A 12,289-nucleotide genomic window follows, 5' to 3' on the forward strand; every position below is an offset into this window, starting at 1 on the left:
CCACATCCCATGACCTGGGTGGGTTGTCGACGGATTCTCGTTCATGTCTGGGGGATGATGACGGGATGGATCTGAACATATGTGGTGGGGTCTCACGCCCTTGGGGTGGGCCACCAGGCGCGGTTCGTCCGAACGTCTGGGTGGCGCCTTCTTTTCATGTTAAGATCAACACGCATATCTGCCCTTCTCCTGGAGTAGGCATGTCGGCGTGGTTAGGGCACGGGACTGGTTCTGGTCACGCTGGTCCAGATCAGTTGAACCCGTTGTCCGCCGGGGATGCAGATCTGCTGTTCTGGTACCCTGAGGGACTTGGGCTTTTTTCAGGGGGAAAAATGCCAGGTCGGTCTGGGTGTCACAGGGTTAAGCGCTATGGAGACCCTGGTTGGGTATGTTTTTACTCAGCACTGTCGTCATGGCTTACAGCCATGCCATTCTGTACGCGCTCGATCTCGTCGGATCTCGGCCGCTACACAGGTTGGTCCTGGTTAGTACTTGGTTGGGAGACCGCCTGGGAATACCAAGTACGGTGTGCTTAGGGGCTGGTTCTCCATTATTTTTCGCTCCTCTCTCACGCATGGCGAAGAGGGGCCTGTGGGGGTGGTTTTTTGACCTCCTCTGGTGACCCTGTGCTTCCCGTACCGCCAGGCCCGGTCCGAAGTGATGTTTGCGACCCGTAGGCCTGGGTTAACCCTTTTTTGAAAACTGAAACACTTGTACTGCGGTATAGCCGGTGTATACCCGCAGGTGTGTTTTGGAGTTTTTTCTTGAGGGGTTATAGGAACAACCACCGCATTGGGTAACACCGAGGTGGTTGATTCCCTGGTGTGTTGGTGCAGTGTCAACTCCCGGGTTCACCGTTTGAGGGTGCCCCTGCACGTTCATGACGTCTGCCAATCGTGTCAGCCTTCTCTGCCTCGACCCCTCTGGGTGGGGGTTTTTAAATGGAGGCTTGGTCATGCAACAACGCCAGCATACGCCCCTTCCGCCGGGGCAGCTGTGTTCAGCTGTCCCCTCTGGCGCCTGTCTCGTCCGCAGTCTCCAGGCTAGGGTTAACAGCCTGTTGCCTGGTTTTTTTTCCCCGGTGCGCTGCCTTCTTCCGTTGGTTAACCTTTTTTGTGTGCTTACGGCCATGCTGACTGTCTGTTCTGCAGGGTTAGTGTGCCAGGCGGTGTACTGTTGGGGGGACGGGGCCCGCTCGGCTTACGGCCATACCGACCTGAACACGCCCGATCTCGGAAGCTAAGCAGGTTCTGGCCTGGTTAGTACTTGGTTGGGATACCGCCTGGGATTACCAGGTGCAGTAACTGGGGGGCCTTTGTCCGAATACGCTGGCGATGTGGGGGGCGGGGCACTACGTGCCCACCTGGTGGGGTCTTGATGCTGGCATCATGGACTTCTCCGGGCCCCCATTCCAGGGAGTCCAGTCCTTTTGGTGGGTCTGGGTCTTCCTTCGCGCTCCGCTGCTACGGCCTTGCCACGGGGTTGGGTTTGCCCTTGACCCCGTGATTCTGGGGGCAGTAACGAGGTTGTTCCTCCGTTCGTTCCCGGGTGGCATGCGGGTTGTGCGTGTGTGTAGTCGTGGGGTCAAGCCACGGTCTGCTCACCCTGTGCGTTAAGTTGCTTGAGTGCCTCTTCGCACGGTCGGGTCCGTCGCCTTCCCGTGAAGCCCCTAATATGGGGGATGCCCTCCATTAGGGGGGGTCGGGGGGGCTCGGCCCTCCCTGTTCTGATGGTTTTGGGGGGCTGTCAGCGGGGTGTATTTGTCAGCCAGCGGCTCCGCTTGGCCTCCCATTGTGCAGTGTGATGCCAAGCAGAGCCACTAACGGAACAGAACGATAGGTTATGACTATAACCAAGTTCTGTCAGTTAGTGGTGACGCTTGGCATCAGACGGCCGCTGCAGCCCTTGACCTCACCTTGTGGTGAAAGCTTGGGAAGGAGGAGAGCAGGTGACCACACACCTGCTTATGAAGGTAAGCTGATGAGGGGTGTGGTCAGACTAATACTGGTATTAGAGGTACATTTGTGGTTTATTCAGTACGCGTGCACGTACGCGAGATAGTGCAGTGTGATGCCAAGCGTCACCACTAACTGACAGAACTTGGTTATAGTCATAACCTATCGATATATATATATACGGTAAGAATAAATATATGTATACGGTATATACACCATTATTGTACATGCTATCATACAGAGTTATATGGGTTATATTCAGGTGTATAAGTAGTATGGGTGTAACGGTACACAGAAGCCACGGTTCGGTACGTACCTCGGTATTGGTGTCACGGTTCGGTATGATTTCGGTACAACAGGAAAAAAATATTTATAAATATTATTATATATTTATAATTATTATTATAAAATATAATGATATTCTATAGGCTTGCTGTGTCATTCTGTGTTCAGGCATCCAATGAGTAAATTAATTGCCTACTGCCCCCTTAACACTTTCATTGCCAGCAGGGGGCGCACAATTTAGCGCTTGAGTGCCGGCGCTCTATTCAATGAGAGGGCGAGCACATTTGCGAACGCATAAACTATATCTTAAATTATGGCTATGTATCTAATACGCCCGTCGCTTATCAATGACTTGTTTGCAGTCAACATTGTCGAATGGATTGTTTTTTAATCGGTACATTTCATACACACGCACACACACATATGGGACATGCTGAGATATAGGTGAAAAAAACTCTGATTATCCCAAGACTGGTAAAATAGATTCCTTACCTCAGATCAGATGTTCTCCAAAAAGATTATTCCAATTCCTGATCGCCATTCCAAATATCGATCGTGTTTATTGATCCAACGCTGGGTACTGGAAACACATATTCCACGCTGTTCTGAGACTCGGCAATGAATGCAATCGGCTCGGGTTACATGCCTGATAAGTAAAATGTGGATTCCGGATAATTTTTTTCCCATCCATTTCATTCAGTCCAATCCAATGGGTGCAATACCATCCGGAGAGACGATAGGGGGCGGTATGTTCTCTGTTCGAGCTCAGAGAGAGCCCCAATGGTAACGTGAGGCTAGATTGATGAAAAATTAATGGAAATCGCTAATAAAAAAAAGAACGATTAAATAACGAGATTTCTCGTCGTTGGCACTCAACGCATGGCATGAAATAGCGAGATTTATTGTGGCTGGCACTCAAAGTGTTAACAACTTATGCAACAACTTAATTTCAGTTTCACTTGTAGAGAGGATTTAACTTCATGTGAAGCCGAGACTGAAGAAGACTAGAGAACAGATGACATGTTACACAACAATGGCAGAGGATTTATCAACATTTTGGATTTAAAGTAGCACAGTAGCAGCAACTGGAGAGGAGCTCAGATGATCAGTCCAAAAGTATGTAGTGCTTTTTCTTTTTTTTCTCGATCAGCTGTGACTGAGAGTCTGTGGAGAAAGTCGGCGTGTGTGTTCGCGACGCGTGCGCGTGTGTCTTTCCATTGGTTACCATTATTGGGCGAACAAGAAAACTAAAGAAAACTGTAAAACTCATCTACTTTTGGCAATACAAGATTAATATTCAACGTTAAAGATCAATGTAAGCCAGTGTAAAGTACAGTAAAGATATTGAGCATAGATTTGTAAAATGTGCAACCCTAGTTTCACCTAGTGGTATGAGACGTATTCTTCGTATGGCTGCGTGTACCGCACCGTGAAGCCTGTACCGTAAATTCGCGGGACGAATACACGTACCGTTACACCCCTAATAAGTAGGTATATAGAAGGATTGTATGCAGGATTATATGAAGGATTATATCAACAGTCATTGCCCAGTCATACAAGAGAGTAGAGCAACCATATAAAAATATAAGCACTTTGATCTCAAACCCTCTACCCCCCCCCCCCCCCCCCCCTCTACACATGCACACACACAGATTTGTTTATAAGGTTATCCTGGACAAGAAGGAGTACCCTGAAGGCGTGGGCAAGAATGCGATGGAAGCCAAGCAGCAAGCAGCTAAGATGGCCTGGTCCGCCTTCCAGGAGCAGTCAGACTGGGACAGCCAGGTACTAACTAGGGATGTTCGATATTATCGGCCGATATTGGCATTAAAATGTAATATCGGAAATGATCGGTATCGGTTTAAAAACTTTTAATTTTCTTTTTTTTTAGGGCTGTCAGTTTATCGCGTTAATTACATTAATTAATTACACAGCAAATTATCGCGTTATGAAAATTAACTCAAAATTAATTTAATTCTTTTTTCTATTTTTTATTTTTTGAATACTTAAAAAAAAAAAATCTCATTCATACCATAAGAACATAGAATACACATTTACAGACTTTTTTTTTAATATAGTCCATTTGCATGTTCTTGGTAACTGATTCTAGGGACATCTATGGATCTCAGGGAATGTATTCCCAGTGTCAGAAATACTGTGTCTGTTAGTAGGCTTGAGTAAATTGTAATGAACCAAAGGACAATATCAATACAAATAGTTTTATCTTTGACTGTGAATAACACCATGCTCAAATTGACCAGACCTGACGAATCTAAGCAAATGAATAAATGGAAGATGATTAAACAGAAGGTTTTGTAGATACAGTACTGAATTCTGCCATCCGGACACATGCAATTTGAAATATGAATATAGAATATCAGGCCTAAAATGGTTATGCGATTAAAATGCGATTAATTAGATTAATTAATTACAAATCCTGTAATTAATTAGATTATTTTTTTTATCGCTTGACAGCATAATTTTTTTTTTTACATTTATTTAACCTTTATTTACCCAGGCTTGCAAGTAAGAACACATTCCTATTTTATTTATTGTCAAAAGTATGCATAATGTTGTGTTAATTACCTGAAATTATTCCGTTTTTTTGCGGGGCAAACCCCGCATATATCGGTATCGGTTGATATCGGTATCGGAAATTAAGAGTTGGACAATATCGGTATATCGGTAAAAAAGCCAATATCGAACATCCCTAGTACTAACGTCTGTTCTAGGTTAGGTGGCGTAGCGGAGATTGCGTTCGTCACCAACCCCGGAGCTGTGAGCTGGAATCCAGCTCACAGCTCCGGTGTTGTCACCAGCTTGGCTGGCCGTTCACACTAATACAATTGGCAGTATTAGAGGGTGGGAGAAGCTGGCGGGATGGGTCCGGGTCGTTGTAAACAGCGACTCCTACAGTTCGGTCGGGGCGCCTGCTAAGCGGGGATAGGACCTGAGTGAGATAGTGTGATCCTTCCACACGCTACGCCCTCTCAGTGAGAGTCCGCACTGCCAGGTGAAAAGAAGCGGTTGATTGGCTGGACATGTGTCGGAGGAAGCACGTGATAGCCTCCACTCTCCCAGATGATCTGACTGTGGGGGGTAAGTGTGCAGCGACCAGGAAGGGGATTGGGAATTGGCATACGACTAACATTGGGATGGGAGAAAATCGGAGGAAAATGGAGGGGGAAAAAGACCAATAAAAAAAAAGAAAAAAGTGTGGTACAAGGGTTCGAAACTGAAACATGAAAAAGTCACGGCGATCCCAGAAACGGCCGTCTTCCAGGCCTGGAGAGGTTCTGGGACTGGGGGTGAGGGGGGGGGGGGGGGGGATATACTGTTCAAACATGGGGGCGGTCGTCTGGTAATCGTAAGGTTCCTGGTTCGATTCCTGCTCCTCCCGGGGCAGCGCGTCGAAGTGTCCTCTTGAGCAAGACACTTAACCCCCTAACCGCTCCCGATGAGCAGGTTGGCACCTTGCACGGTCGCCTCCGCCGTCGGTGTGTGAATGTGTGAGTGAGCGGGTAAAATGTGAAGCATAGGTTGTGAAGCACTTTGGATAACTGTTGCTTTGGATATAAATGCAGTCCATTTAACACAAACACCACACGGTGGTACACAAGGGTTAATAAAAGAAACATCTGGGTTACATTAAGGATCGATTGTTGTCTTTGCTGTTGTTCTCAGATATCCTGCAAATCAACTCTGTCTGAAGAAGGAGCCTCATCTAGTCCATCTATGCCCTCAAGTTCTCGGTAAGTAACCAACTGAGGCTCCTTTTCACACTGCCTTAGTGCTCAATTCTGATTTATTGCTCCCATCTGATTTGTTTTTGTTTGGATGTTCACATAATTTTTTAAATGACTAAATTGTAAATGTGGCCAATATCAGATTCCAGACATTTTTGGCAAATGAGTGTGACGTAAAAGTAGCATGAAAGTTACATGACTGACTGAGGTCGCATTGCAAAAAATCCAACCTGTATCTGATTTAGGACCACATATGGAAGTGGCCCCAAATCATAATTGAAAAGACCAGATTCCATGTGATTTGTGCTGTTGAGTGACAACGTTCAAAAGAGATCCCAGTCACATACTGTATGAGCAGAGAAATCAGATTTGGGCCACTTTCGTCTGCAGTGTGAACGAAGCCTAAGACACTGGGATTTACTTTCTCTACCGTCACGACTACTTGATTTTGAACTTGGCTGCCTACGATGTTCGGTGACGTGAAATTAAACATCTTAGTTCTACCCTCCTTATTGTCAGTCAGTCTGGATAAAGACGGCCTCCTCAGCTGTTTGTCTTAAACTTATAAAGTTTATAAAGTCTTAAAGCCGCAAGAGTTTGAGAAACATTCTAACGTTGCTTTTTCTTATGTGCATCAACAAGGGGTTCCCTTGATTCGTCATCATCATCATTCGTCATGATCACTGCGAGTGACTCAACGCTCTCGGATGGGTCTTCGCCCAAGGTAACCCATATACTGTATACTATATATTAGGGGTGTAACGGTACATGTATTCGTCCCGCGACTTCACGGTACGTGCATCACGGTGCGGTATGTGCAGCCATACGAAGAATACGTCTCATACCACTAGGTGAAACTAGGGTTGCACATTTTACAAATGTATGCTCAATATCTTTACTTTACTTTACACTGGCTTACTAACAGTCTTAACACAGGTCATTCATTTAACGTTGAATATCAAGCTTGTATTGCCACATTTAGATGATGAATAAAACGTTGAAGCTTGTAAAGGCATGATGACCAGTCGACATAACAAATTAACCGTGCACTCTAGTCTGCACTGGGCTGTTTCTCCCCTCCTCCCCTTACTACCGGTGTGCCTGAAACTAAACCATGAATGAATGATATGTTTGTAACACAGCAGGGTTATTACACTAGGCTGAACATGTTCATCGCAGGGCGCCCGAGTGGCGCACCGCATACAGCACTACGGTGCAACACGGCCGACCAGGGTTCGACTCCCGGACCCGGTGATCTTTGCCGAATGTCTTCCCCGGTCTATCTCCCATTCCTCTCTCTCTCTCTCTCTCTCTCTCTCTCTCTCTCTCTCTCTCTCTCTCTCTCTCTGTCTCTCTGTCTCTCTGTCTCTCTGTCTCTCTCTCTCTACCGGACTGCCTGGTAGCAAAAATCTATAAAAACATACAAAAACATAACTTGTCCGAAAGGACAAGTAACATTTTAGAAAATGTTCATCGTTTTCTTGTTCGCCTAATAATGTTAACCAATGGAAAGACACACACACACACACCCACCAACGTTCTTCCGCGCTACTTTCTCTTCACAGTTGATCCGAGAGAAGAAAACTTACTTTTGCTGATCTGGACTGATCATCTGAGCTCCTCTCCAGTCGAGCTGCGGTGTTTAAATCCAAAATATTAATAAATCCTCTCATTGTTGTGTAACATGGCATCTCTTCTCTAGAGTCTTTCTCTGCTTCACGTGCAGTCAAATCTACTCTAGAAGTGAAACAGAAACTATACACCGGTGGGGGGAGGGGGCACTAGGCAATTAATTTACTCAGTGGATTCCTGAACACAGAATGACACCGTTATCACTGACTGACTACCGCAGCAAGCCTAGGTGGAACTAATTATAACTTAATAATAAAGTATTATATTTAATAATAATAATTATTATAAATATATAATAATCATTATAAATATTATTTTCCTGTTGTACCGAACTCATACCGAACCGTGACCCCAAAACCGAGGTACGTACCGAGCCGTGGCTTCTGTATACCATTACACCCCTACTATATATTAGGGGTGTAACGGTACATGTATTCGTCCTGCGAATTTACGGTACGTGCGTCACGGTGCGGTACGTGCAGCCATACGAAGAATACGTCTCATACCACTAGGTGAAACTAGGGTTGCACATTTTACAAATCTATGCTCAATATCTTTACTTTACTTTACACTGGCTTACTAACAGTCTTAACACAGGTCATTCATTTAACGTTGAATATCAAGCTTGTATTGCCACATTTAGATGATGAATAAAACGTTGAAGCTTGTAAACGCATGCATGATGACAATCGGACAGAACAAATAACAATGCACACTGACCCTCTGCACTGCAGGCTGTTTCTCCCCCCCTCCCCTCCCCTCCCCTCCCCTCCCCTTACTACAGGTGTCGGGTGTCCCTAACCATGAAGGAATTATATCATGTTTGTAACACAGCAGGGTCATTACAATTTTACAGTTTTCTTTCATTTTCTTGTTCGCCCAATAATGTTAACAAATGGAAAGGGCATAACAAAAAATATTGTCAGTTAAGGCTATGGGTAGGTAGGGAATTTATTTTATAAAATCTTTTATTTTATTCTTTCCCACGGCGATAGGGATAGGGAATTTCTTTATTTAATTAAAATGTTCACAACAACATGGATGCATGTACTCTGCCAGCATGTTTAATATCCATAATACTAAAGGTTTGACTAAGATTTCTATGAAACTTTATTAAAAAAAAATGAAAATATGAAAAATGATCATAAAATATATTGGGTCGCACCTAAATCGGCAGGGTCGGTCGGCAACCGGAAACAAACCATTATTATTATATTTTTTTTTTATCCACTTTTTCTCCCATTTTCTATATTTTCTCCCATCCCAATTTCGTATCATCCAATTCAACCCTCCCCTGTCACGAACGCTGTTTCTTGCCTCCCACAAGCCGGCTGCAATGTGGACTAAGTCATACATAGCACAAGTCCCCTCCGGTACTTGAGGTAACAGCAGTCGCATCTTTCCACCTGCGCAGCTCGATCTCTCAGTGGCGAGGAGTAACGCGTGGGAGGCTCACGCTGCCCCCGACACTTCCTGATTCTACTGCGCAGGCGCACCAACCGACCTGTAGGAGTCGCTGTCCACAACGCCCGATCCCCACCCATCAGTTTCCCACCCCCTAATACGGCCAATGTGTATTAGTACGGACGACCAGCTAAACTGAAAGCAATGTGGAGCGCTGGGCTCGAACAGGCGAGCCCAGCGTCTCCAGTATTCGTGGCGAGCGCCTTGCCCACTACGCCACGTAGCCGCCCCAAACCATTATTTTTTTTAGGCCAAGACACACACACAGACACACACCAAGTTTTGGTGTGTCACCAACACACACGGCAATCTTCTCTCGCGGACATTCTCTCACAGCTGATCGAAGAAAAAGCAATACATATTTTTCCAGACTGATCATCTGAGCTCCTCTCAGCTAAATGAGTGAATCAATGAATATGTATACGTTTAAGTTAAGCAGCAAAATCCTGTTTATTAGCTACTACACAGACCAACAGATCAATGAAATTTTAACAAAGTGCAGCAATTTTAGGAATAATATATATATATATAGCACAAAGGACCTTTTGTAAACTCAAGCACTTTCGAGGTAAAAGTAAAACGCAGTATATTCCAGAACAGTTGACAATTGGGGAAAAAAACTCTTGATTGATCTCAATTTCTCTTATTTTTTCAGTATTTTGTATGAACAAACCAGACTAAGAAAACAAGTAAATTGCGATTTATTATACTTTATACTTATAGCACATGCATGAGTCTGGTCTCCTTTGAAAGGTAACATTCGTACTAGGGCTCGGACCTTATCGCGTTCATTTTGATTAATTAACTATAGAAGAAATTAAACGTTAAAAAAAAGTACGCCTTTTATCGCACTTTATACTTTTTTTTACTTCCAGGCATACCGTTTATACCGTTGCACAGCGTGCATTCGGTGACGTCAGACAATTGTAGGCTACAACATGGGACAAGTTGAGACTGCATTGCTTGGCCCGTTGAATGGGAGATTTAGAATAGAATAGAAATACTTTTATTATCCCGAGGGAAATTTGACACTGCAAATCGCTCAACATTTAAACATTTAGACCGAACAGGTAACAAATAAGAATAACAAAACAAATCAAATGGCCTAAGATAGGAGTAGAATAAAATAGAATACAAATGGAAGAAAATATACAGTAAATAAATACAGTAAAAATATACTGAGGTCTACAGTAGGTGTAATATTGCACAGTGCTGTTTCAAAAGTAAGAGTCCAGGAAGATGGTAACTGCCACTCTGTGCTCAGTGATGCAGTGAGGCACAGTGATGCATTGTAGCGTTGTCAAAAATATTGATTTTTCGATACAAATAGATTCTGAATATTTAAAACGGTTTCAATACTAATTTCCCGCAATATCGATATTTAATTATTCATAATCTTTTATTTTTTCTATTTGTATAAGGCAGTTGCATTGTTCATTTCAATACCTGTAATAGTACAGTAGTCCACACACACACATGTGCATTCAGTTAAGTTGGAATATGACTGTAATACAAACAGTTCAGTTTGTCAGGTACATGCAACACAGATTACAGTGTTTACCATCTGTCTGCTTGAGAAAATACCATGTTCTGCAATAAAAATTATTGAAGTGAGATGAACAGACTGAACTTTATTTTATAAGATAAAAACATGTTGACAAAGTTTTACTTTGCAGTTGAAAAAAGGTAATAAATTAAAAAAAAAATCATATATTTGAAATTTATTGGAAGGATAAACCCCTTGAGATATGCTATCTCGTTTTCGAGGGGGTCCTTAACATAGGATACAAAACATACAATACAATACATAACAAAACAAAAAAACAGGACAACAAATGCACTTATACACTGACAGACGCTCTCCCAAGCTCACCCCCACAGACCACACTGATTCCTCCCAAGAGGATCACCAATATATATATGTTCCCTTATAAAACACGTACAAAATTATAATTTGATCTGTAAACGACATGTAAGCCCTAACACAGTAAATCAATAACAGGTGCAAGTAGTCTGTAGATGAGTGAACAAAGATATCTTGAATAATCGGTAAGAAGTAAGAGATCTGAGTGAACTAGGCAGTTTGTTCCAATCAGCTGGTGCTTTATATTTAAAGGCAAGTCGACCGATAGCTTTGATGGTTCGAGGTATACTAAAGAAAGGAAGATCTGTGTGTCTTAAATTATAAGTTGAACTATATGGTGTTAAGAACTGCTTTAGATAGGGGGGATAATTAAAGTAAATACATTTGTAAACAAAAAGCAACCAATGAAAATGTCTTCTGAATTGGGGAGAAAGCCAGTTTAACGACTCAAACATAAGACAGTGATGGGTTCTATAAGGACACCTCAATATAAATCTGCAAACACTATTATAAGTAACATTTAAAGGACGGAGATTTGTTAGTGTGGTGTTTTGATAGACTATGTCTGCGTAATCCATTATTGGAAGTACCAGCTGTATAATGATTATTTTCCTAACCTGAAGAGAAAAACATATTTTTTTTTCTATCCACTTTTTCTCCCATTTTCTACATTTTCTCCCATCCCAATTTCGTATCATCCAATTCAACCCTCCCCTGTCACGAACGCTGTTTCTTGCCTCCCACAAGCCGGCTGCAATGTGGACTAAGTCATACATAGCACAAGTCCCCTCCGGTACTTGAGGTAACAGCAGTCGCATCTGTTCACCTGCGTGGGAGGCTCACGCTGCCCCTGACACTTCCTGATTCTACTGCGCAGGCGCACCAACCGACCTGTAGGAGCCGCTGTCCACAACGCCCGATCCCCACCCATCAGTTTCCCACCCCCTAATACGGCCAATGTGTATTAGTATGAACGACCAGCTAAACTGAAAGCAATGTGGAGCGCTGGGCTCGAACAGGCGAGCCCAGCGTCTCCGCATTCGTGGCGAGCGCCTTGCCCACTACGCCACGTAGCCGCCCACCTGAAGAGAAAAACAGTTAATAGAACGATACAATATTCTCAGGCTACAATTTTTTTTCTTCATCACAGCATCAATATGTGACTTGAAGGTGAGTTGAGAATCAAGCAAAAGACCCAGGTACTTATATTCATCGACATTATCAAGAGGAGCATCATCTAAAAACTGAATCGACAACTGATTTGATATTTGCACCAGATTTGATCTAGTACCAAAAAGCATACTATAGGACTTCTTCTTATTTAATAAAAGTTTGTTAATAGC

General features: G+C 43.5%; 1 protein-coding gene across 1 annotated transcript in view; it reads left to right on the forward strand.

Moving 5' to 3' along the window:
* LOC311234811 (interferon-induced, double-stranded RNA-activated protein kinase-like) overlaps positions 1-12,289 on the forward strand; it is a 66,658-nt gene that overhangs the window by 36,459 nt on the left and 17,910 nt on the right. The window contains exons 10-12 of the mRNA XM_084322055.1: positions 3,893-4,025; positions 5,925-5,992; positions 6,629-6,710. Of these exons, the coding sequence (XP_084178181.1) occupies positions 3,893-4,025; positions 5,925-5,992; positions 6,629-6,710 (283 nt within the window). The remainder of the gene's footprint in view (positions 1-3,892; positions 4,026-5,924; positions 5,993-6,628; positions 6,711-12,289) is intronic.

The sequence above is a fragment of the Notolepis coatsorum genome (assembly GCF_963971535.1).
Source record: "Notolepis coatsorum genome assembly, chromosome: 9".
Lineage (NCBI taxonomy): Eukaryota > Metazoa > Chordata > Actinopteri > Aulopiformes > Paralepididae > Notolepis > Notolepis coatsorum.